This window comes from Dichomitus squalens (assembly GCF_000275845.1).
Source record: "Dichomitus squalens LYAD-421 SS1 unplaced genomic scaffold DICSQscaffold_1, whole genome shotgun sequence".
Classification (NCBI taxonomy): domain Eukaryota; kingdom Fungi; phylum Basidiomycota; class Agaricomycetes; order Polyporales; family Polyporaceae; genus Dichomitus; species Dichomitus squalens.
This window is the reverse complement of record NW_006766883.1, coordinates 1,615,409-1,639,408: the sequence shown is the minus strand read 5'-3', so window position 1 is coordinate 1,639,408 and position 24,000 is coordinate 1,615,409. Positions and strand designations below refer to the sequence as shown.

Below are 24,000 nucleotides of genomic sequence, written 5' to 3'. Positions count from 1 at the left end.
GGATCACCGGAACTCCCCGGCCGAGCCCCAACCCTACCGCACCGAGGCCATTGCCCAACTCTGTTCCACCTCTGGAAGCACTTGAATATATCGGGTATCTGTGTTGGGAACATACCAGGTAAGAGATCGAGTATTCTGTAGCTCGAAAAGCGGCATTGCTCGTCGGGGCACGTCTCGAACAGTCACCGCGAGCGTGTCCCCGAGCTGGAAGGTGGCCGGAGAGCAGGCTGGCGGGGCTCGGCAAGTGCCTGCCGCTGATCCGAGCACACCACCCGGCGCGGGGCATGCGACGCTGATTTTTACATTCGCTGCAATTCTTGTCGCTCGCTCATTTCCTCGTGCGCCTACCGGGCGTCTGCCTACCTGGATTCAAGGTCAGATCAAGCGCCTGTACTAGCACAGCGAGCAGAGGTGTGCAGGCAGCGGGTGCAACACGACCGCATCAGGGTCGCGAGCTGGGACTGAGGAGCGACGCGAAAGCTTAACAATTCGAAAGATAGAGAGCTCCATGACTCGAGACGCGGAGTCGTCCCGCAAGGCTTACAGTGGCAACCCCAGGTGGCCAGTGAACCGTGTCGTGCCGGATCTGGTTCCGATTTGGGCGCATTGTGTACAATTATTCTCGGTCAACAAGTCTATAACGATCTGCCGACGTCTCCATCCACTTTCTGGACAGATTTTCTGGGTATAACAAACCTAGAATAGGACGGAAACGTCGATCTCGCTGCACCCGCTGCCTGCGCACCTCTGCTCGCTGTGCTACAGGCGCTTGATCTGACCTTGAATCCAGGTCAGCAGGCGCCCAGTAGGCGCGCGAGGAAATGAGCGAGCGACAAGAATTGAACACGCCTAGAGCCGTATATGACGGTGGAGGGCCCAAGAGTCTATAGGCAATCCGACATGCAGGCCCTGCAAAGCACCATCCACGAGAACAAGGCAGAAGGAGATCTCGAGGACAGAGCTCCGGGGTAAACTGAACATTGTAGAGGCTAACTCTATCATACAAGAGCGCGCCCGGGGAATCATAGGCAAACGATCCGGTGAAGTAGAGGATATAGGAATGTGCATAGCGATAGGTGGTATTTTCATGTCGTGCGACTTCATCCTGTACATGCTGATTTTGTCAAAGTTCATAACGTAGTGTCCGTGCATTCCGTCTCCTAGTGCGATTAAAGTGCTACACGGTGTATATGTTGCAAGGGGGATATATGTGACATGCTTGGCCAGAGGTGAAACACAGACATGCGATGTGGTACTATAAAGCATGACGATGACGGTGAGGATGAGTATGGGAAGATAATGGAAGGTGTGGATGAAAGTCGAACAAGATAGAGATGTAACAGCGCGAAGGATGTCTGAGATATAAGAATGCGACCTGCGGATGGCAAACCCGACACAGTTGGCTTGTGCGACACGACCCGACTACTTGAACCCATTGAAGGTCCAGCCCGGCATGAGCTCGAGGTAGGGATGCCTCCGCAATTCTGCGGCCGTGGGACGCAAGTCCGGATCACTGAAGCCGATGTTAAGACTTGCAGACCAAGCAAAAGACTACCACATACGCAGCAAAGCACTTCAGCCTGAAGTCATCCGCGAGTGTCGATAATGTGACACCAGCAGGTACTGGAGGAGCCTGCTTGGTCTGGTACAACTGCACAACGCTCGACATGAGCAACAGGTCTGGCGATTGATAAACACAGTGGACTCACATGAAGCAGGACGGCCATGGCTTCTTGACCAGACCACGGCCGCTGACCCGTCCACATCTCGAAAACCACACAACCCACACTCCAGATGTCGATCTTGGAGTTGTAACCCTTACCCTTGGAGTTCACTACCTCGGGCGCCATCCAGAACACTGTGCCCTGCATGGACGTATACGCTGCAGCCATGTTGATGTCGTCCGTACGCCTGGAGATACCGAAGTCCGAGATTTTGCAGACACCGGTCGTCTCGACTAGGATATTGTCCGCTTTGAGATCCTATAGCAGCGGTTGGTAACGAACATGTATGACACGGACATGATGGTGCGTACCCGATGCAGAATATTTCTGGAGTGGAGATATTCAAGACCACTCAAGATCTGGCCAGTGAACGACTTCGTGACTTCCTCGTCGAAACGGCCGTGCTTCCGGAGACAACTGGCAATGGAGCCACCGGGTACGTATTCCAAGAAGCTGGAGGATGAGACGTCAGCACGCAGACAACAACAGGAATATAGAACAACCCTACGCACATGCTCAAGAAGGTGGGAGTCTCCTCAAAACCAAGATACGACACGATATTGGGGTGGTCGAGGTCCTTCAAGGTCTCGCTCTCCAACTTGAGCGCCTCGACGACGGTCACTTGACGCGAATCCTCCCTATCGCTAGCTGTCCTCGGGATCTCCACTTGCTTCACCGCGATCATCTCACCAGTCGTCGCGTTCAGCGCCAGGTAGACGCGTCCATACGTCCCCTTGCCAATCAGCTCTCCACGTACCCAACGGAAGATGGCTAAGCACCAGCGTCAGCGTACGTCCTTCTCCTTGGAGATGAAACGAATCATCACTCACGTTTCGCACCGCCCGGGGAAGGGTCTGCGGTGGACGAGCTCGGACCCTTGCCCTGTTCCGTCGTCAGCTCCTCGAGCTTGCCGCCCCACATCTTCGTGTGCCGCTTGCGCGACATCGGCGCCACGGTGGAGTCGTCCCCGCGCGAAGTCCGGTCGAGCTGACGCTTGTGCTCCGCAGCGACAACACGAATGGACTTCTTGTGTCTGAAGCGCTGCTGTGGCGGCATGGGCACCGCAGGAAGCTCCGTTGCCGTCGGGGACGTGCCACCCGACGCAGCTTCGATGACGGGCTTGTCGAGATCGTGCTCGGGGAAGTACTCCTCGAGCCGCTCGTACATAACCTCGGGCGGCGGACGGGGAGCCCAGGTGACATCGAAATTGTTGTCAAACTTGCTGATACGATCCTTGTGCTTTTTCTGGGCGCCTTGCCGCCTTGGCGTGCGCGGCTCCCGCGAGGTGGGAGGAGGCGAAGCGAGGAAGGGGAGAGGCTGATTCGAGGATCTCCCATAGTCGTAGCTGTGTACTGGCGGGAGGCCGTTCGGCGCTGAGTTAGGCGAACTTTCAATGCTGAGAGGGGTCAACGGCGGTCGGGTCTTCTGCGCAGCGGTCGACTGCAATAGCTCCGCAGGCTTATCCTTTTTCGTTGGTGGCTTGGCCCAAAGCGTGGCATTCCCTTCGTCGTCGCTGTCAGAATATTCTTCGTCACGCTGGTTGCCGTTAAGGGAGGCCAACGTTGAAGCTGACGACAAAGTTGACAGGATTTCCGTAGTAGTGGTAGATGGTGGCGTCGGCAGCTGTTGCAAGGGCGCAGGGGGATGTCTCGGTGGCGGTCTCGCAGTCCCTTCTACGAGGTTCTCGTCAATGAAGCCCTCCAACCATTTGCGGTCATCCGCCCGCATAGTGTGCGAGCCGCCGTCTTCGTCAATCGCGCCGCGTTTGGCGAGGCCATCACCAGGCAAACTGGCTGACATAGTGCTGTACTCGGACAGACTATGCTGACCTTGGGTGAAGGTCGACGATCCGACAGGGCTACGAGGTGGCGTTCGCTGCGGACGGAGCGGGCGATCCCCTGTTGCCGTGCCAACGCTGAGATCCTGCGACGGTGGCGCAACGGTGCGCGATACGTCGTCCCGATACGACAAGAAGGTACCAGAGCTGCTGTGGGCGTGAGAAGGTGTAGAGGGTTGCCGGTGAACGAAGGAGTCGTAGGTTGGCTCCGAGATCTGGGGAGAATGTGTGTAACGCGGCTGAGCAGGACTGGACTCGCCGAGGGCCGAGTGGGGGCGGGAAAAAGGTTCCTGCTGTGCGGGAGATGTGAGGTAGCTGGCAGTAGTCGTCGACGGACTCGCGTTCGAGGTTGCGATCTGGCGAGCGTACGACCCCGAAGGAGAAAGGACCGTTCGCGCGATGTCGGACGCAGTCTGTTCGGAATAGGCGGAGGACGCGCCCACGGAAGGAGAGGCACTTGGAAGAGAAGAACCACCTGATACACCTGTTGTGCTACCACCTGTCGACGGGCGAGTGATCAACGGCAGAGGTGGTGGTGGTGGCGGCGGCGGTCTTGACGATCGACCACCTGGCTGGAGACTGGACGGATGCTTGTTGAATGCGCCCCGCATATCAGTCATGCTCTTCGCTCCATGACGCATGAGGCTATTCGCCGGAGGCGACTGGATGGGTTTATAATCGGACTTCGTGGGGGCATAAGTGTGTTTCGTGAGCCAGCTGGTGGGTACCTGGAGAGGCTTTCGTCGTGGATGCGACTCTCCGGAACCGCCGCGATAGCCTAAGTCTTTAATCGGGAAACTAGCTGAAGGCGACTCCCCGGAACCACCACTGACATTCTGCGGATTGCGATAACCAAGGCCGATACCAGAAGGAGGCGTGATCGGGAAACCCGCTTTTGACCGGCTTTCTTGGGGAGTAGTAGGGCGATCCTTCTTATACCCGCTGGAAGGTACGTCCGCAGGCACCAATGTCCACGGATCGGGCCGTGGCCTACTCTCCTCCTGTTCAGCCCTGCGCGACCGACCACTATCCTTCCGGACAGGGTCACGACGCTTGCCGCGCTCTCGCTCTCGCTCCTCTCTCTCTCCCCTCCGCCATCCACTGTTGTAAGTAGAGATCTGACCGTCATTGGTGTGACTCCTTTCGCGCTCCGTGGGAGTTTCTGGATGAGACGCAGCGTGTGCCTCGAGAGGGAGAGGGGGCAGAGGATGAGGATCATCGGCAAAGCGAGTACCTTGAGGAGATGAGCCAGGGAAAGCACCGATGCTGGAATGGTACGGGTCACGATGGCGTTCTGGGGAAAGGAGACCTGCGGCGGGAGAACGAGATCTGTGATAACCATTGGGAGAAGACGGTCGTTGATTCGGGATGGGCAGCGCACGGGCATGTAAAGGCGGACGACTGTAATCCTGTGCGTCTCGTGGACAGCAATCTGGGTCGCCGGGCTCAAGATCGTCCGATACCGACGCCTCATACCCAACTTCAGCGTGGTGGGGTTCACTGGCGGAAGACAGGCTCCCTTGTCGGATTCTCCTGGGGCGGAGGGGTGCATACAGTGTCTGTTGGGGAAGGACCGGGGGTGGGATCGTGTTCACGGTAGACGATGATGGCGGGTCGTATGGGCCAGGTTCATGCACAAATGCGGAAGAATGAGATACGAGCAGCTTCAGCTTGCCCGTCTGATCGCCATTCTGTTTGCAGAGCGCGAACAACTGCTCGTCGCTCAACGCATCGCCGATAGCATACTGTCCAATCTCCGTCCGGTAAATGGAGAATTTGGCCTGGTCCTCGTCCGAGATTTGCAACTTGTCAAAAGACATCGTAGGTCACGATATGACTCTCCGTCCAACTTGACAGAACGCGCACCTTTGTGAAGATCCGCTCACGAATGAAGGCAGCGGTCATGGCGCCGGTAATATCTACAATTTGCAAGTTCTCTGCGTCTGTCGTGACAAGCACGATTACCTTGTCCATCGGGCCGGGGCGATAGACACCTGGGAAATGCGAATCCGTCGTGGATACAGTCGGTGACTATTGGCAAGTTAGCAGGACTGATCATTGAGGTAATGACGGGTCGCTACATACCGTGGCTGGACGAGAGCCGGAAGACGAATTTCTGCGAGGGAGCTGACCTGGCCCTTGCGAGCGCATGCGTTCAGCCAACTTTGCCGGGCGCGAGACTGAAGGCGCGCTCTCATAACGGTCTGAGGCCACGGGATTGATCATGTCCTGCCGTATCGTGCCTTCGTCAGAGATATGAAGGGAAGTGCTTCCGAGACCAGGGGTGCTGGGAGGGGGGGTGAGATCTGCAGCAGGCGAGCTGGCGCTAGAAGGTGACGAAAGGGCAGGGTTGGAGGGATTTGAGTGCGAGGATGGGTAACGGATATCGGTAGTGTGCAAGCGGGTAGGGATGTGCGAGTTGCTGCCAGTGCCATAATGCCGCTCAGGATAGATCGGCTCCGTATACGAATGCGAGCTAGAAGGCGATGGTAGAGGTCGAGGAAAAGACTTGGGTTGTGGTTCGGGGCGAAGGTCCTCGTCGCTGCTTGACTCGGGAGGGGATGCATTGCTGACGACGAGGACCCGTCTCCGGCGAGGCTGCCTGGTGTGAATCGATCGCGCGTCGTCGGACATCATTGCCATGAGCGAGGGTGGACGTCGGCAAAAGGACTGCCGGGCAAGCAAGCGGGAGTGCGTGTGCGATCACTGGCGATGGAAAGGGCCTCAGCGAGGAGCATATGGGGGTCAAGAGAGAGACTGACCAGGGCCCGTCGAGGGAGAGAGCCTGCTCCGACGGCGTGGGTGGCTGTGAATGCAGAGGACGCGGAGGGAGGGACGGGGGCGTCGACGAGCTAAACGACGAGAAGGCGACCATGCGAGAGGCACCAAAGGCTACCGCCGGCTTAGTCAGCAATCGGCATACCGACCCCCGCGAGTCCGAACCGCCGCCACCTCCGTCTGACCTCGGTTCGCACGTCTCCGGCGCCGCCTCCGCCATGCTGACAGGCGCCTGTCGCTCGCTTAGCACTGGGTCTCGCCGCCTCGTTCCCAACCTCCGTCTTCATAGCGCTCCCGCAAAGCCCTTCTAGCATTCCACTCCTCTGCACATGAACTCCTCATGGTCGCCTCCTTACTCCAATTGCCCCCTTCTCCGGCTCATTCGGGCCAATATCGACAATCAGCCACCCGGATGCTACGGGGGCCTCTCAGCGCGAGGCTTTCCCGGCCTTTCTTTCAGCTCATTCCATGGCACCCGTGCCCAACAGGCCCCCTGCTGCGACCGGGCACGATCTAGCCATCGAAGCCTCATTTCTACATCCCGCCAGATCACCATATCATGAACCTGTCAGGCTCCCCCTCACGATCATCTGATTGTTGTCCTCGTACCTACCGTACAATCTCACTAAATCTCCCGGTTTCATGTTTCATTCATGCCTCTCAGGGACTCGCGTGTGCCGAGCGGTACCAACTGTCCATGTTACAAAGTCCGTACAAATACATACACGTATCGAAACCACACAGCCTATGGACCCTGCGCGCCACCTATCTGCTTGCTCGCCCACCAAACGTCCCATCGTTTAGGTCAAGCTGCAAGCCATCATTCGTCAGTCAATTCAAGCCAATTCCATGATTGTACGGAGCACACCTTTGGCAGATCCGCACGCTCTTCTAGCAGGGCTTCGCCCCAACAAAGCAGCCGCAGCAAACCGACGAGCTTAGCCTCTTTCCCTTGGCTGAAGCTCTCAAGGATCGCGGCGTTCACCTCGGCCGCAGTCTTCATTCGCTGGGCTGTTGACAGCAGCTCGCTCACGGATGACGGCATCATGGGTGACGACTCGAAAGCGAGCAGAGCCATAGTACGCTCAAGCTCAGCAAGGAACTCAGGGCTCTCCTCGCCACGAGGTGCAAGCTCCTCCTGGGCAAACTGGAGCGCCTCCGCTATCTGGCCTTGGCGGATGAACTCAATGAGTTTCTGCTGCTGAAGGCGGAAATATAATGATGGATTCGTGTCGAGTATCTACAAATGCAGTGCCGTATCAGCATCAAGCCTAGCAGGAGCGCGCAGATAGGGCATCATATTGAAGACTGAAGTTTTGGTGATTAGTCTCACCATGGGCCCTAGGGGCCTCAGCGTGGTGCATGAAATGTTTAATCCTTTCGCGGCTATCTCGGGGAGCACATCAGAGAGACTGAGCGCAGATACTCACCTCAGGGTTCAAGTCGTTCACCCGGGTTATCGCATCACCGACATCACCGCGCTGAAGCGCCTCCCTTATGTTCATCCTGTTCTCGATAGAGTCGAAGTCTACAGGCGCATCCATACCCGCCTCCTTGCTGAACTCTTCAGCTGTAGACTTGTACCCCTCGATGACGAGGAAGTCCATGACAAGCCGATTTAGGTCACTGCGCGAAAGGGAGGTTAGTATGTGGATTATATTAGCTCACAAAGCAAGAGGGCGACGCTGAAAGTCAGATAATACATGCAAATGTTTGACTCTTCAAGGATATTCAGAGAGATTCCCAATGAAGTTGCTCATCCTAGGAACGTCGCCGCCATTGATATCAGAATTGAACACTCACTCTTTTGACACTTGAACATCGTGTAGCCGCCTTTCCCACTCTTGCTGATAGATCTTCGCCTTCTGCTGGCTAGGCTGGTGACCGGAAGACCATTAGTTGAGGGCTAATAGCGAGCGCAGAAAGCAACAGACCATGGGGAACGCGACGGAAATTGGAGGCAAAAGTTTTATGTGACCAGAAGACTTCAGGGCAAGCTTCCCACCATCATGCGCAATCAAGGCGGGCGGGCGCTTTTTGCGGCCCGGGGTCCCGCCCGTTCATTCGATGCGTCGCTCACTGGCATAGCTCTCATCCGAAACGCCTGAAAACCACAAAATCCTACCGACAAACCGGAAATATGTCACAATTTATAGGGATAACAGAGCTGGCGTGTTTCCATCTTGAACTTCGCAGCGGAGATCATGATGATATGCATGGTGGCCAATATCGAGTACAAGAGCTTAGCCACCGTGTATTGGCACGAGCAGTCCATTAGCGGAGTAGCTACACGCGGCACTAGCTGCAGCACGTAGAATATTCACGCCTTGGATACGATGCCGCCGGATCGAATGATGTCCAAGAAGTCGTCTTGAGCCAACGTCGCTGCAGAGCGTCTCAGCAAGGTATTCGCCAGATGTATGAAATGCGTACCGACCTTCTTTCCCTCTTCCAATGATGTTGTCCTGGCGCTTGCCCTTCTTCTTTTTGTCGTGGATGGCGGGAGCAGGGAGAGTTGGCTTACCCGTGCCACGATTTGATTTCAGTTCCTCCGCTGCAGCGGCAGAAGCGGCCTGTGATTGCTGAATAGCGTTGAAGAGCTTCACAACTGCAGAAGGCGCATGAAAGCAATCAGCCTAAGAAGCGGGAATAATATAGAACACAAACCTCCTCGCTGCGCGACTTTCCGTAATGCCCTTTCGCTCTCCCCTCCCCACCCACCAATAACGTCCGTTATCCGCCCCCGGTCCTCCTTTTCCTTCTTCTCTATCTGTAACACATGCTTTCCCTTCGCCTCTAACTTCTCATCCCTTCGCTTCTTTGCAATGGAGGGCTTGAGCGACAGAGGAGCTGCAGGTGCATTTGTGGTGAGCAGCGACTGCAGAGTCGCACCGAAATTGACAGCGTCTGTAGCGCGCCGTTTTCTCTTCAAGGTCTTCTTGGACTTGGCGAGCTTTGCATCGGCGATCTCGTCTTCCGTGTCCGGTTCGCTTGCAACGACGCTGGATCCAGCATCGGACGAGTACTCGTCCTGTTCAGAGCCGGAAAGGATCTCTTCGTCATTCTCTGTTTCCGAGATTTCATCATCCGAGGTCTTCTGTCGTTTCGCGGGCGGCATCATGTGAACCAGGACGGGGAAGATAGACAGTAGCAAGGACGGCAGATGGTAGGCAAAAATCGGGAGTCTGGCCGAGTCCGCGACCAAAAGCTCAGAGAATACCGTTACATAGTCGGAGCACGTGTTGTAGGCAATGTATCCGAAGCGCCCATAGACGGTTGTGTCCGTCGCAATGAAGACTGGTGCACCCCATCCACCGACGCCGTTCATGCACATCTAGACTTCGTTACTCGTTGATTTCTTCTTCATATAATAACGTGTCCCTCGGCAGTGGCTCAGTGCTTACTACGGCATCATACCCGGTCATACGGCGCGCAACCCCCATAGGGTCCCGCGAACGCGCTCCATCAGCCTTCTCCTAACCCGTTTGTGCAAGACCGACGCCGACCGAGCATACACGTCGTAGTTGGCATGGAGGCCTCTAGCTTCTCCCCGGTCGATTTCACGGTTGAGCCAGACTTACAACCTCTCTACCCGACCAATGCCCAGATCTCGGATCTGTTATCTCACCATGTCGGCCTCGCTCCTTCGCAGAAGGCGGAGCTCGTAGCGCACTGCCTGGTGCGTGCGTGCGCGTTCGCAGACCTCTCCTTGCTGTCCTTCCTCCTCCAGGATTCGCAGGCGCAACAGTTCGTCGATCTCTCCAAGCAGGACGAGGACGGCCTCGGGCTAATCAGTACTGCCATCCTCGGCTTCGGCTCCGACTCTGACCGCGACATCGAACGCGAGGAATGCGTCAGGCTCCTAGTGTCGGAGGGCTGCGACGTGAATGTTGCCGACAGTGGTACGTCCGTTGCCCAACTGGAAATGTGCACACCTCAGTAGTGGATTTGTGTAGCCGGCTGGACCCCACTGCATTACGCCTCCCTGCTCTCTCCGCCCACGCTCGTGTCCTATCTCCTCACACATGGATCGTCGCCCCTTGCCATTACCAGGCGTGGGTTGACTGCGCTTGACATCGTGACTGCCCACTCTACTGTGCCCGGACGGGAAGATGTCGCACTGCTACTTGAAGAAGCGATGCGAGAAGCAGGGTGGCAAGGTGGCCGAATGGAAGAGCAACGTCGGATCCTCGAGAAGCGTATGCGTCGACTGGGAAAGCGAAGACACGTCCAAGAGGATATCGAGAAGGTTCTCGGTGTTAATCCTAAGTGGTGGGGGGACGAGGATGCCCTCTACTCACTCGACACGGACGAAGATAGCGATGACGAGGCCCCTAGCGAACTCACACTCGTGAGTTTACTTGACATCGTGCTACGTCGTTGTCTCTCAATGCGAACCACAGACTCCACCGCCAGATTTCTCGTCGATGCTTGTGTTTTCCCCTATGGCCCTACCGCACATCTACCAGTCCCTGATTAGTGACTTCCGGCCCCAACTCCGGAACGCCGAACCCGCGAACGCATTGTATATGCTTACGCGGTTCGCGTGCCTGAGTTGCGATGACAACTGGGTCGAGGATTTGATCATCGGTGCTACCGACGCCATTGAAGATGTCTTCTTCGTAAGTGATCGTACTTCTTTTCACAGGGTACGCGGCTTGATTCTGAGCACCCGACGTGCAGAACCATGCCGAGGACCCGACTTATCTCATATTCTGGCTGTACAACACCACTGTTTGGTTACATCTCATGCGCTGTGACAAAGCCATCAATCAGACGTGCGAGAGTCTCGGTTCTCTGTCATTGATCGAGGAGATCCTGAACTCCGTTTTCGGTGCGTGTATCTGTACTATGTGCGTTCTCGACTCATTTGACCTCTGGTACAGTCTTCGTAATTCGCTTCGCCGAACGGAGAATAGACCAACTTCTCGATGCCGCAATGTTGGACTACAGTCCAGCGTCCAGCGAATTTGACTCTATCCAGTTCGAAGGCGAATGGTCGTTCTTGCGGTCGTTCGCTGGCAAGAAGAAGGTGAATGGCGCGGTCACATCAAGTACGCCTCGAGGGAACCCACCCATGTCCCCTACACAAGTCAGCAGGCCTCCGTCTCCCCAACCTGCGGCATCTCCTCAGAATGTCAGAGGGGGCTTTGCTTCCCTTCGGCAGACGTTCACGCGCAACCGTGGTGGATCTACAGCAACCCCCTTGCAATCCTTATTTGACCCTCAGCAACCTACGACGTCACCGAAGGACATCATCTCGTTCATCACCGCGCTGCATACGCTTCTTACCATGGCCGGCATCAACCCCGCTATAATCACTCAGTTCTGGTCTCAGGTTATGTATTGGACCTCAAGTGAGTCTCATAAAGCGTCAAGTCGCATATTTCACTGACGATATGCTAGGCGAGATATTCAATCGTATTCTTACGAGGAAGAAGTATCTGTGCCGGTCAGTCTCCCATTCTGACCATATCGGGTGCACCATGTGAATTACTATCCGCCGCAGGTCACGAGCCCTCCAGATCAGCATGAACCTCAGCGTCATTGAAGAGTGGATTGCCAACATGGAGCTGCCGAAGAACATAGGCTCGCACTTCGCGCCTGTCCACGACCTCTTGATGTGGCTACAGGTATGTTCTGCTTTCCCATGTTCCTTTCGAAACCTGACTATATATCCTGTAGTGTTTGTCGTCCATCACGGAGTTCGCCAATCTAATTGCGACCATCCAGAACATGAAGCATTTAAATCCTCTGCAGGTCTGTCTACCTGAGTTGGACTGATTGTGACCTGGACTGACCCGTATTTAGATGCGCCGCGCTGTACGAGACTACAAGTACGAGGTCAACGAGGGTCGTATGACAGAGGAGTGCAATCAGTACTTGCAACAACTGCAGAAAGATTGGGAACGGCACCGGGTCAAGGTGGGTGTAGCGCAGCTGCGGAAAGAGGTGAGCGGCGATATTTGCTGTTACGATCAAAGGCTCTGGGTTACTCATCTCTATCTGAAACAATGTTAGATCGGCGAACGCGAACGAGAGCGGGAGGAGAGCAGCGCATCTCCATCTCTCCATGAAGCGCCCTTGAATTCCGAACAAGCGTCAATAGCACCGTCAATCGAATCCGCAGCGCAGCGCTCTATCGACGCGCTCTTTGACCGGTCACAGGAAAAGCTGTTCTGGGAACCTGCCAAAGCTCCGGAACCGCTGGGGGAGCTCCTGGATTCTCGATACATGCTTCCCCTCTTGCTCCCCTCTGATCCACGCATGCTCGGGGCTCTTCCGAAGAAGCCCGCGAGCCTCAGCGAGGAGAAGAACCACCGGATAAGTGTTGACGGCTCCAGCCGGAGTACGAGTCGCGCGAGCTTTGGGAACCGAGGGGCAATGGACTGGAAATTTAGCAAGAAGTTGCGCGATATCGGACCAACGACACTGTTGTGGGTGGACGGCAGCGTCTCGGCGGCGCGGTGGACGCGACCGGTGGAGCCAGAGCCGGACGAGGAAGAGGAGAGACCGCCGCCGTACTCGTCTGACGAACATCAAGGGGATGGAGAAGACGATGATGGGCAAGGAACGCTGAGGATCAACACCGCCGTCCACCTCACTGCGTTGACTCGAGCTCCATCAGGACGGAGTAGAGGGAGGACGAGCATGGCGGGTGGTACTCCGATAGACCATAGGGACGCGTCACTGGTATCGTGACGGGCGTGGACGGAATTTGGACCTGAGTTGTAATCGATGTTGCATTGCTGTCCGCTGAGATGTACGTACATATTGCTGCTTTCTATTCTCCTTCTGCATACCCGCTCGTTCGCGTTGAGTCCGATAACCCAAAGGCGCTTGAGCAACAGCTTTTGTTCATTTTCAACCATCATGACTACGGGACCGTCGCAGGTCCAGCTATTGCACTCTGTAGCTTCTTTCCACGTAAAGGCATGGATCTCTTCATGATGAGATCTGAGGTTGGCCCTTATCACGAGGAAAGTGATCGTCCTGATTAACCTCTATATTCTTACTTCTCGAGCCCGGAGGTATGCAGGATTCAGTAAGTCAGTTTCAATCACTTTGGCAAGGACATTGATGGAACATTGATGTCTCAAGTTGCAGCGCTGCATCCCTGAATGGACCACAGACAGGTCAATATATGCTCTTGCTTGACGGTCCGCTGGCGCGGGCCGTCGCTAGCAGATTGCGAGCACTTATTAAGGTGATGCCCACGCAGTCGTGTAGATTCCCACCGTCTCGGAGGCACCATACTTGAGAGAGTCTACCATCCGCGTTGCTGTCGTGCGGACCACAATGTCTCGTACTTTTGCAAACCCCGTCGCGTCCGTAGCTAAACCGGCAACTCTGGTGCTCCTCCTTCCTGAGGCGCACAGTTCGTGGGGCCAACAAGTAAGATCTCTTGCGCATTCTGTAATCATATGCGATCGCTCACTACCCGCCGGCACAGCTAAGCGAAGAGGGCTACGACGTCATTCTCGTACACTATCCCAGCACTGCCGAGAGTTTGGCCGCCGGATTGGCAGAAGTTCATGGTAAAATCGGACATGAAACCCAGTGGGCACTGGTGACGTACGGGCTGGAGAGCGCGGATCTAAGCTTCGCGAAGTCTGTGCTCGGTGCAGGGAAGTTGAAGGCCTTCGCCCACTATTGCCCCCAGATCGAAGACGGCAGTGGTCTCATCCTTGACTTCGCCGATAGCACCACTATTCCGTGAGTTTTCGGCTGCGGTGCGATGGTGTCTTGCTTCGCGGCTGGTACCAATCGACATGATGATCTACAGTACCATATTCCACCTTTCCGCCAAACAAGAAGCTCTCCATGCTTCCCTCATAGAACTTGCCGAGAAGAAGGCGGCCGGGATCCCGACCTCGAAGCCACCCCCGGTGACTGTCTTCACGTACCCCCTCGTCTCGGCTTCGCCCCCCTTCCCGTTCGAGGCTGGACCCCCGATCGACCACGCGAGCGGGAAGATCAGGACGATCGCTCCGCACTTACGCTCGGCGAACAACCTTTCGTACACGCGGACGCTTGCGCTGCTTCGAAGGGAACTCGGACCACACTTCCCGCTCGAGAAGCTCTGGGAGAAGCACGCGTACTACGTGAGTTTGGATGTACTGAGTTCTCGGCCCCTGCGCGGCCGAGAGTGGTTTCCGACAAGAGCCTTCTGAGTACTTATACCACACTTCAGGAATTCGAGGAACGGGATGCGCTCAGTACGTCTCTCTGTTCATGCGCTCGTCGGACCGCGATGAGACTGAGATAGCATCATTTCCGGTTTCCTTGAATAGAGACGATGGCTACGATGGTGCGTACTAGATGCTCCTCCGCAGCCTTGCCAGAAAGGGGGTTCAAACAGTCCGTCACTGACTGAGCGTCCCTGGCCTGCAGGTCTTCACGCCGTATGTGAACCACGTTGCCACGATGACCGGAGGCGTAGGATATGAGGAATTAGCCCGGTTCTACAAGGTCCGTTCCTCGGCGTCCGTGGCAAACGCACGCGGCTGAGAGACACCCGTCGGGGAATATACGGACCTAGTATCACTTTGTCAAGGAGGATGTGAGTGCTTCGCAATCCTGTGTGGATCTGCTGCGCAAGTAACACTACTGCCTCATCAGGTCACCCCGTCAGACACTGAATTGATTACGGTTTCTCGCACGAGTACGTCCCTGACCCGTCTCGGAGGAATAGCAGACCCTGTGCGGATCTATTGACCCACTGGCGCTACGGTTTCGGTAGTCGGCGCGGACAGAATCATCGACGAGATGATATTTAAATGCACTCACACGACTGTCAGTAAAAGCGAATTCATCTCCGAGTGCGGACGCACGTGCTGACTTCAACCGTGCTTCTCTCAGGAAATCGACTACTTCTTGCCGGGCATCAAACCTACTGGCAAGCGGCTGGAAATAGCACTGGTGGGCGTTGTCGCGTTTAGAGGAGACAAACTGACGTTCGAGTAAGCTCGCTCTCGAGAATACAACGACAGCTTAGCTGACAACGCCGCTTACACAGGCATATGTAAGTCTATATAGGAGTACTACGATGGCGCCACGACTGAATGAGGACGCGTAGCTACTGGGACCAAGCGTCTCTTCTCGTACAGGTGCGGTGTTCATCAAGTTCCCGTAACGTGACCTGAGATTATTTTGCAGCTCGGCCTCCTTGATCCTACAGGGTTGCCGGTTGCAGGTGCAGAGGTCGCGCACAAAGTGGTCGACCCGTTCGGTTTGCCCAGCAACACATTACTGGCCAGGTGGAAGGAAAGCGAAGGCAAACCGGTTGATTGAGAGATGATCGCACGCGTACGCGCGAATCAATCCTGTAATCGAGTGAGAGAAGTGTTTGCCCTCGTAATTTGATTCGAACTCGGCTCGTCCTAGGGAGAAGTAAGATATAGGCACCGAAAGCCGAACATTTCTTGCTGCGCTGATCGCTCGTGAAAAAGAAACTAGCAATTCAGATTCGACGTGAACACTGGCTGCGGGTGGTCCCTGCGAGTATATGGCACAGCCGCGGCGCAGCACCCGTTTGGTAACCTCGGGGTGTATGTCGACTGGGACAAAGGGGCCTCGCCATGGCAGACCCGCGATGGTCGATGTTGGAGTCACAGTCAAAGTGAAATGCGGATGGAACGCTCTGAATAAAATAGCAGCGCATGCGGGTGGTGTTCATTTGTGAAATAGGCAGCGGGCGCGGGCGCTAGTGTTGGCGGGGTGTGGACAAGGCAGTACGTACGGGCGTGAGCACTGCAGACACATGTCGCCTGCCATGTATATATGTACTTGCAGCATCCCGATCCCTGTCTCATTACCGCGCTGCTTCCTTCTCTCCTTCTCCGTCCCCTTTTCTCTCTCCCCCGACACCCCGTCCTGTGACCCTTCGTCATTACGCTCCTCTGTAACGAACCACCGCCATGTCTGCGATGCCCCATCCTAGCGATCACGAGTCTGAGTCTGATTCCAAGCCGCTCCTCACCCACGGAGACGAACCGAGCGCGTCGCACGAATTCCACAACCCCGTCTATGATTCCGACTATCGCTATAGCTACACGGATGAGAACTTGAAGTACTATCCAAGTGGCCCCAACCAGTCCGAGACCAAGCTCGATGATCCGTTCACTCCAAAGCCGGAGGCATACATCCAGCCCCAGGAATATACTCGCCAGACGCGTTATGAGGACATGGGTACGTATTATTGCGTCTCACCTAGTGAGTCTCCGTCTGAAGGCCCAGTAGACATTGCGGAGGAGTCCTTCACGATACCCGCTGGCAAGTCTGGGCAGATGATGAGCGCAAGACCAAATATGTTTCAAAGGTACTTCGGACTCTACCCCTTGGCCCAGCGAATAGAGGACAAGAAAAGGGGCGTTGGGATTCAGAGGTACCCTATAGCAGGTGCGTAACCGGATCCTTGCCAGGGCATGCTTCTCTGACACTTGACAACAGCATGGGCGTTGTCGGCAGTGATGCTGGGTATTCTCATTGATGAGCTAGTAACGAACCAGAAGGCGCAAAGAACGCCGTTTTCATTCAAGGTACCCGTTATTGCTCGCATATACGCGCCTCTGGAAGCGTGACCGCAGTATAGCCTGTAGTAAATCCCATGCTGGGTCCCTCGTCGTCCGCATTGATCGAGCTTGGCGCACGGTTCCCGCCTTGCATGAAGAATGTCACAGACTTCCCCATAACGACGGCAGTTCCTTGTCAGTGTCTCATTTGTCATGTTATGTGATGGATGCTGATCACATCTCATCATCTAGGTCTTAACAACACCGACAATCCTGCAACGCAGCTGTGTTCGTTGGAGGATATTTGTGGGTTTGGCGGGTTTCACAATGAGGTGCCCGATCAATGGTTCAGGTGCGGCCTTGACGAGCAACTGTTTGTTATGAGGAGATAATGATCAACCGGAGCTTAGGTTTATCACGCCTATCTTCCTTCATGCTGGCTTGATTCACTTCTTGCTGAACATGCTCGCGCAAATGACCGTATCTGCGCAAGTTGAGCGGGAGATGGGAACGATCGCGTTCCTCATCCTCTACTTGGCCGCTGGGATCTTTGGGTATGACTGTTGTCTACTACCGATCGAATGGTCTTGCTGACCGCAACGTAGTAATGTCCTCGGCGGCAACTTCTCGTTGGTTGGCTCTCCGTCGGTTGGTGCGAGTGGCGCCATCTTCGGAACTGTCGCAGTAATTATATATCGGAACGTCCTTGAAAGACATTACCTGATTATGCTTGGTTAAGGTCGCCTGGGTGGACCTCTTCGCTCACTGGAGATACACTTACCAGCCGGGCAAGAAGCTGGTCTTCATGATCATCGAGTTGGTTATTGGTGTTGCGATTGGATTCATTCCTTGTAAGTGTGCCTCTGCACGTTCTGGGCAGACTCGACTGACGCACTTCGCACCAGATGTGGACAACTTCGCTCACCTCGGCGGTCTTCTCATGGGTCTCCTGGTTGGCATGGCTCTCTACCCGATCATCAGCCCTTCCACTCGTCATCGTACGATCATAATTGCTCTGCGTCTCATCGCTGTCCCATTGGCGATTGTGCTGTTCGTGGTCCTGCTACGCAACTTTTACACATCCGACCCTTATGCTGCGTGCTCATGGTGTCGGTACCTTTCGTGCATACCTTCTTCGTCCAATAACCATTGCAAGGGGTGAGTCGCTACAGAGTCTCTTGCCTTCATATCTCATCTGACCCACGTGTTTGCATAGAACTGGGTTCGCATCGGGCTCTATCTAAGTACGTGGTGCCTTCGATTCTTCACGCTTGCTCTTCGACTCCTAGCCGTTGCATATCATGAATCTCGTATCTGTTCGTCAAGGACAATCGGACTTTCTGTAAAGCATCCATCCCGCTACATCTACTTAGTGTCAATAATAGCTACGCTCTTTCTCGGACGGTGGAAATGGACAGCATGGTGACCCGTATGTTAGTCAAGAATTTCATTGTACCATGGTCTGCTTTATGACTTGCTTGCTCTTAAATAAGCTGGTCCTGTTGGCAGATACGCCTAAGCATGGCTCGTGGGGTATATTACTAGAAGTCAGTATACTTACTAATAGCTCAAAGGCCCCAGTACATATCCTCCGATTCATGTTCGGGGATACTGCATGTCCTCATGTCGGTGTATGAATCGGTATTTCTGGAGCTCTCCGTGGTTCGTTGTGGGGCCGCTACAGCGAGAACGATTACCGACGTGGTGCGGTTCTTATGCACGCACAGATAAGCGCCAACATACATAGTGTCCTTCTCCTTCTGCCCCTTCGACAACTGGCCAGGCACCAGTGAAGCATCTGGCCTACAAATCCTGTAGTATCCACAGTACTTCCCTCCCTTCTGCTAGCGTTTCTATGCCGAATAAGCCATCTTCATCATTCTGAAGAGCATCAATAGCATCGTACTGGACAAGACGTCATGCCTCCGAAGCGCTTCCAGTTCTCGGTCAACCCTTTATGGCCCCATTACTTGTCATGGGCATGCGTGGGTGTCGCTGTTGCACTGGGGCTGCTGCGGTATGGTATCTTTGGTGCGTCGTACTTGTATTCACTTGTCTACATTGACCCTGACGCGTCGCACGACGTCTAGACCGCCCCGACCCACTTCATTGCAACGCTTTACTTATGGAGGGCCGATGGCTGGATACAGCGTTTCGGAATTGGCAGCCAGATGGTGCGCCAGGACGCTCTTTGCGCCAATTCTTGTTACTGAAGCCCAAGATGCTAGGCTGCATGATTTACCAGTACCAAGCCAAGGATGTCTCGACGTGCATGAAGTCCAGACGTGTGGTTTTCATCGGAGACTCGGTCACTCGACAGCTATATTTCCAGTTTGCTCATATCGTTGACAAGAGCCTTCCATCTGGCCCGCCGGACGATGATCACAAGCATGCCAATTACACTTACACGTCCAATACGAACGTCCAGCTCTCTTTCTACTGGGATCCCTTCTTGAACACAAGTCATACCCAGGCTCTCCTCCACCCCGTCGCACACACGACTCCGTCAGACAACCCCGCTCTGTTGGTCATTGGCTCTGGGCTATGGTATCTCCGTTATGCTGAGTCTGGGGGCCTTCCTGCATGGGAGGCCACCATGGAGTCTACCCTCAGTGCCATCTCCCAAGCACCCCACCCGCTTGCAGACCGTGTCGTCGTCTTGCCCATAGAGGATGTCGTATCGTCAAAACTATCGCGAGACCGCGCCGCCTCCATGCACGCGTCGGACATCGACGCCATGAACTCGGACCTCCTGCACAGGATACAACCGGCCCCGCTCCGCGATCCTTTCTCTTTCCTGCCTATACCCACCCGCCGTCCCACTGCTATGCCGGTGTCGTTGCCGCTGGCGTTCAATGGGATGCTGCACCCTTCCCAGACGGAGGACGGGCTACACTTTTCCGACCTTGTCGTCGGCATGCAGGCGCAAGTGCTGCTCAACTTGCAGTGCAACGACGTGCTACCGAAGAAGTTCCCGTTCGACAAGACTTGCTGCCGTTCGTACCCGAGGCCTGCGCCTTTGCACCTGCTGCTTCTTGCTGGAGTTATTCTGTGGGGACCAGCCAACTGGCTACTCGCTCGTCGATTCAGTAGGTACCAAACAGGGTTTCCCCCTCGTGCCAACTGACCTCCCACCACTAGGTCCCCAGTCCTCTGGCCTTCCCCTTATAAGAGACGACGAGGTCTACGCGCTCGTGGTCAGCTTTGCCTCAGCAATCATCTTCCTCGCAGACCGCACCGGCTATTGGTTGAAGGAGCAGAAGCAATTTGACCCATGGACTTTCGCGTTCCTGTCGCTCTTGAGTCTTGCCGTGGGCCTGCTCACGGTCACGCGCGCAGACAAGGATCTTGGTTTCCTCAATAGGGAGCAGACCGATGAGTGGAAAGGTTGGATGCAAAGTCGGTCCATTCTACTTTCGTATGATCTTTCCGACAGTTTGCTTACTCGGGTCAATGCAGTTGCCATCCTGATTTACCATTACACGGGTGCTTCGAAAATCTCCGGGATCTATAACCCCATCCGGGTCCTCGTGGCGGCGTATCTGTTCATGACAGGCTATGGCCACACTACATTCTACGTCAAGAAGGCCGACTTCGGGCTATTGCGGGTCGCCCAGGTTAGTGCCGCGGTATCCTCAACCGTGATTTCCTGTTTTTGATAACAGTGCTGCAGGTCTTGATCCGTCTGAACCTACTCACATTGCTTCTGGCATATACCATGAACACCGACTACCTCTACTACTACTTCGCCCCTCTAGTGTCTCAGTGGTATTTGATCATCTACGTGACTATGGCCGTAGGCGCGCAGTACAATGACCGCACACCTTTCTTGGTGGTCAAGCTGCTCCTCTCTATGGCTATCGTGACGGTATTCATGAGCCAGCAGTGGATCTTGGACATGGTCTTCGAGTTTCTCGAGCGATTCTGCAACATTCGCTGGGACGCTCGGGAATGGGCCTTCCGCGTCAACCTCGATCTTTGGATTGTTTACTTCGGGATGTTCACTGCCCTAGCAGTGATCAAGATCCGCGATCAACGTCTCACCGACCACCCTCTTTGGCCGCAGGCTACCAAAATCGCATCAGGGTTATCTGCGGTTGTCCTGCTTTGGTTCTTTGCGTTCGAGCTGTCCCAACCGGACAAATTTGCCTATAATGCGTGGCATCCTTACGTGTCTTTCCTTCCCGTCGGCGCGTTTGTCGTGTTGCGCAATGCAAATGCGATCCTACGGTCAGGCTCGTCCCGTGCGTTCGCATTCATTGGGACGTGTTCTCTGGAGACCTTCATCATCCAGTACCATCTCTGGCTCGCTGGCGACACCAAGGGTATCCTCGTGGTCATCCCCGGACGGCACTCTCGGCCACTGAACCTACTTTTGACCACCATAGTATTCGTCTACATATCTCATCTCGTCGCGAAGGCCACCGGAGAAATCACGAACTGGATATGCGGATCATCGAAGAAGGATGCGTCGCTGCCCACTACATCTCAGCAGGCCGACGCTTCTGGCTCGCGGAGGCCTGAGCCAACTCGTGTGCCACCATCAGAAGAGGGTCAGGAGGTGATCTTCATGGTCCCTCAGGACGAAGGCGAAGCGAGGAAGGATCGGGATGGCAACCCTCTACCGCAAGAGCCAGATACTCCTGCGCGTCCCCCGCGTCGCTGGATAGACCGCTTAGCCGAGGGTTCCTCAGCGCCGCCTTCAGCTGGATTGCGACTATGGTACGGTGATTCGGAGTGGAAGCCGGGGTTGAGTACAAAACTCCTGATAGGAGCGGTAGGCATGTGGTTGCTGAACATCATGTGGCCTGTACCGCAATAGTAGCATTGCCCATCTCTGACGTTCGCGGACACACACATAGACACGATAATATCCATACGCTTCATTGTACAGCTATACTACGTTACCGACACAACCCTCAATCCCATAACTTCGGGCGGTTGCGCAACTATCGAATGTTCACTGTAAGCAATAAGTCAGCTACGATTTTCTCGGAATGAGAGGTATGATGGGAACGTCAGTATTAGCATGGTAATGATCGTCACTTCCTGTCCTTTAGACAGGTTCAGGACTTGACTCTATGTTTGTTCATCATTCGCGAAGACTAGAGTCATGCTCACCTATACGCAGTATAGCACAATCTTCAGACTAACAGTTCCTGCAAGGGCGAGTTGGGTAAGCTCAAAGCTAGACCGTGTAGGACGAGAGCTCGGAAATTTGGGTATATGATTCTGCGTTCATCGACCCATGGGTCTCGAAGTAGCGATTCATTTTGTCTCATCATCGCAGAATGATAGAGGTGGTGACGTACCGGCCGCAACATGTCGAGGAGTTGAGTGGCAAGACGAAGACGCGTCGAGGACACGGAAAAAAGTTCTCTATATGATGAAGGTCACGTGGAGGACTAAGGGCAGGCAACGCGTAGTGCTATGGGCGTTTTTGGCGCGGCTCTAGCGCTTCGCTTCTCTGTTTCGTTTCGTCCGGGTTGCGTATCCCACCACCTCGTCTCTTATTCCTACCAGCAGACAATGGCAAATGTCGTTACCCACCCACATCTACAGGTCGGCTTTCACCCTGGCCCAGTTGGCCACTCACCTTCACCACTGGGCTTCGGATTTGGCCTTTCAACCACCGGAATGATGCAAGGCTGGCCGTCTCCAGCCTCACATACCCAGCCATCACCCTGGGCCGTCGCGCCACCACCATCACAAGTACAGACAAGGCTGGCGAAGAGGCGACTTGAGCCGGAGGATGAGGACCGAGACGAGAGGATGGACAGGAGCCCTACGCCGGAGAGACCTAAGCGTGCCGCACCGAAGCGGGCTCGCACCACGCCTGCCGCAGTTTCAACTGCTGGGAAGGAGCAGCAGCATACTGCGAAGGAGAATAAGCCACATTCGCAGAATGAGGAGAGCGACGTGGATGTGGGCTTTCTGCTAGGTGAGTTATCGTTTCGAAGCGTCGTCAGCTGGTGGCTAATCGATCCTTAGCGAGCCTACCTCCGCAGTCTCTCCTCCCGCTTGTCACGTCGCTGCTCTCTGCCCAACCCGCACTCAAGTCTACAATTCTTTCTCTCATCCCCCGCCCGACTCTCGACACTGCCTTACAAGGATTGGCTAATTCAGCCCAGAAACTGAAGGAAGCATACCCGTATTCAAATTCCGTCTTCTCTCAGCCAGGACCTCCCTCGTTCAGCATTCCCGGCAGCAATCGCGCATCCCAGTCGTCGTTTTCGACTGGCTTTGGTTTTGGCGTTCGACCTGCAGCCGGTACCGGTTTCGGCTCGGCGTCTTCCTGCGCGTCGAGCGGCGGCATGCGAGAGGAGTACATCATATCCCGCCTACGACCCCACATACAGGAGTTTGTCTCTGCCTGTTTCTCATACCTCCCCTACTTCTCCATCGCCACCACGTTCGAGCCTGCATTCTCTTCAAGATCACATGCAGCCCAGACCCATGCCTCCGCTCTTCGCCAACAACACAAGGACAAGCTGCACCCGACGGAAACCTATCTCTTCCTCGCCGCCCTCACGTCACACGTTCTGTCACAACCTCCGCTTACGCAAGCGTCCCTCGTGCCCCTGCTCGTCTCGCGTTTGGAGGAGGAGTGGAAAGCTTGGGTGGATCATGTGGACAAGACCGTGAACCAGCAGGGCGGTATGTTCGGGAGGGAGACGGTGGCCACATGGGAGCGTGGTTTGGACGACTTCGCGCAAGCAAAGGATCATGGAATGGAGATGATGAAGGACATCCGGGATCGTTGGGTTTCGAAGGTTGGTTGGCTAGTCGGACGACAGCCCGTGCATCACATGGACGAGCTTTGAGCTCGCGCGCCGAAGACGAGGCGGGTTTGGTTTCTCTTAGCGAAGTTTGTGGACCTACGAATGTTCATCATTCTCGTAATATCCCCTGCCCATCTTTCACCCAGTTTCCGTAGTCGCACAGCGCTCAGCATCTGCATGGCTTCCGTTCCCTCCACATCGTATTTTCTACTCCACTTGCTTATCCGCATCTGTACAACTGCAACGCCTCCCCAACCTAGTATGCAATGACATGACATGAAGCATCGTATTCGTTCCTTACTCTCATTGGGCGTGTGCAGCGTCCTGGAGCGGTTCTTACCGGTGCGACCGATTCGGGTTGTTGA

The 24,000-nt window shown here is 55.1% G+C and overlaps 8 protein-coding genes across 8 annotated transcripts; 5 read left to right on the top strand and 3 right to left on the bottom strand.

The window, feature by feature from the left end:
- Nucleotides 1-1,422: 1,422 nt before the first annotated feature.
- On the bottom strand, nucleotides 1,423-3,452 carry DICSQDRAFT_45621 (Pkinase-domain-containing protein; the record flags this gene model as incomplete). Its single annotated transcript, XM_007359712.1, has 6 exons — nucleotides 1,423-1,513; nucleotides 1,563-1,651; nucleotides 1,710-1,982; nucleotides 2,036-2,177; nucleotides 2,237-2,495; nucleotides 2,555-3,452. The coding sequence occupies 6 exons, from the start codon at nucleotides 3,450-3,452 to the stop codon at nucleotides 1,423-1,425; spliced, it is 1,752 nt and encodes a 583-aa protein (XP_007359774.1).
- A 3,565-nt stretch (nucleotides 3,453-7,017) lies between these two features.
- Nucleotides 7,018-8,218, bottom strand: DICSQDRAFT_95857 (uncharacterized protein). Its single transcript, XM_007360822.1, has 4 exons — nucleotides 8,143-8,218; nucleotides 7,770-7,965; nucleotides 7,208-7,579; nucleotides 7,018-7,149 (listed from the first exon to the last, which is right to left on the bottom strand). Exons 2-4 carry the CDS (start codon nucleotides 7,944-7,946, stop codon nucleotides 7,105-7,107), a joined length of 594 nt encoding a protein of 197 aa, XP_007360884.1. The 5' UTR covers nucleotides 7,947-7,965; nucleotides 8,143-8,218; the 3' UTR covers nucleotides 7,018-7,104.
- A 194-nt stretch (nucleotides 8,219-8,412) lies between these two features.
- On the bottom strand, nucleotides 8,413-9,520 carry DICSQDRAFT_131224 (uncharacterized protein). The gene is made up of 3 exons (XM_007360348.1): nucleotides 9,007-9,520; nucleotides 8,777-8,947; nucleotides 8,413-8,724 (listed from the first exon to the last, which is right to left on the bottom strand). Exons 1-3 carry the CDS (start codon nucleotides 9,455-9,457, stop codon nucleotides 8,660-8,662), a joined length of 687 nt encoding a protein of 228 aa, XP_007360410.1. The 5' UTR covers nucleotides 9,458-9,520; the 3' UTR covers nucleotides 8,413-8,659.
- Nucleotides 9,521-9,658: 138 nt separating this feature from the next.
- DICSQDRAFT_95851 (uncharacterized protein) lies at nucleotides 9,659-13,132 on the top strand. The gene is made up of 10 exons (XM_007360347.1): nucleotides 9,659-10,241; nucleotides 10,296-10,690; nucleotides 10,743-10,961; nucleotides 11,023-11,173; nucleotides 11,226-11,696; nucleotides 11,746-11,791; nucleotides 11,849-11,972; nucleotides 12,025-12,099; nucleotides 12,151-12,291; nucleotides 12,361-13,132. The coding sequence occupies exons 1-10, from the start codon at nucleotides 9,869-9,871 to the stop codon at nucleotides 13,039-13,041; spliced, it is 2,676 nt and encodes an 891-aa protein (XP_007360409.1). The 5' UTR covers nucleotides 9,659-9,868; the 3' UTR covers nucleotides 13,042-13,132.
- Nucleotides 13,133-14,114: 982 nt separating this feature from the next.
- DICSQDRAFT_47369 (uncharacterized protein) lies at nucleotides 14,115-15,633 on the top strand (the record flags this gene model as incomplete). The annotated part of the gene is made up of 9 exons (XM_007359828.1): nucleotides 14,115-14,444; nucleotides 14,534-14,562; nucleotides 14,718-14,811; nucleotides 14,882-14,902; nucleotides 14,962-15,004; nucleotides 15,083-15,135; nucleotides 15,202-15,302; nucleotides 15,410-15,449; nucleotides 15,499-15,633. The coding sequence occupies 9 exons, from the start codon at nucleotides 14,115-14,117 to the stop codon at nucleotides 15,631-15,633; spliced, it is 846 nt and encodes a 281-aa protein (XP_007359890.1).
- Nucleotides 15,634-16,280: 647 nt separating this feature from the next.
- On the top strand, nucleotides 16,281-18,468 carry DICSQDRAFT_76155 (rhomboid-domain-containing protein). The gene is made up of 10 exons (XM_007360346.1): nucleotides 16,281-16,530; nucleotides 16,582-16,740; nucleotides 16,792-16,880; nucleotides 16,934-17,048; nucleotides 17,106-17,205; nucleotides 17,264-17,407; nucleotides 17,459-17,537; nucleotides 17,593-17,704; nucleotides 17,759-18,011; nucleotides 18,070-18,468. The coding sequence occupies exons 1-10, from the start codon at nucleotides 16,527-16,529 to the stop codon at nucleotides 18,095-18,097; spliced, it is 1,083 nt and encodes a 360-aa protein (XP_007360408.1). The 5' UTR covers nucleotides 16,281-16,526; the 3' UTR covers nucleotides 18,098-18,468.
- Nucleotides 18,469-18,631: 163 nt separating this feature from the next.
- On the top strand, nucleotides 18,632-21,772 carry DICSQDRAFT_76151 (O-acetyltransferase). Its single transcript, XM_007360345.1, has 6 exons — nucleotides 18,632-18,884; nucleotides 18,944-19,027; nucleotides 19,082-19,942; nucleotides 19,995-20,252; nucleotides 20,313-20,470; nucleotides 20,527-21,772. The coding sequence occupies exons 1-6, from the start codon at nucleotides 18,773-18,775 to the stop codon at nucleotides 21,673-21,675; spliced, it is 2,622 nt and encodes an 873-aa protein (XP_007360407.1). The 5' UTR covers nucleotides 18,632-18,772; the 3' UTR covers nucleotides 21,676-21,772.
- Nucleotides 21,773-22,347: 575 nt separating this feature from the next.
- Nucleotides 22,348-23,902, top strand: DICSQDRAFT_76149 (uncharacterized protein). Its single transcript, XM_007360344.1, has 2 exons — nucleotides 22,348-22,794; nucleotides 22,845-23,902. The coding sequence occupies exons 1-2, from the start codon at nucleotides 22,383-22,385 to the stop codon at nucleotides 23,675-23,677; spliced, it is 1,245 nt and encodes a 414-aa protein (XP_007360406.1). The 5' UTR covers nucleotides 22,348-22,382; the 3' UTR covers nucleotides 23,678-23,902.
- Nucleotides 23,903-24,000: the final 98 nt, after the last annotated feature.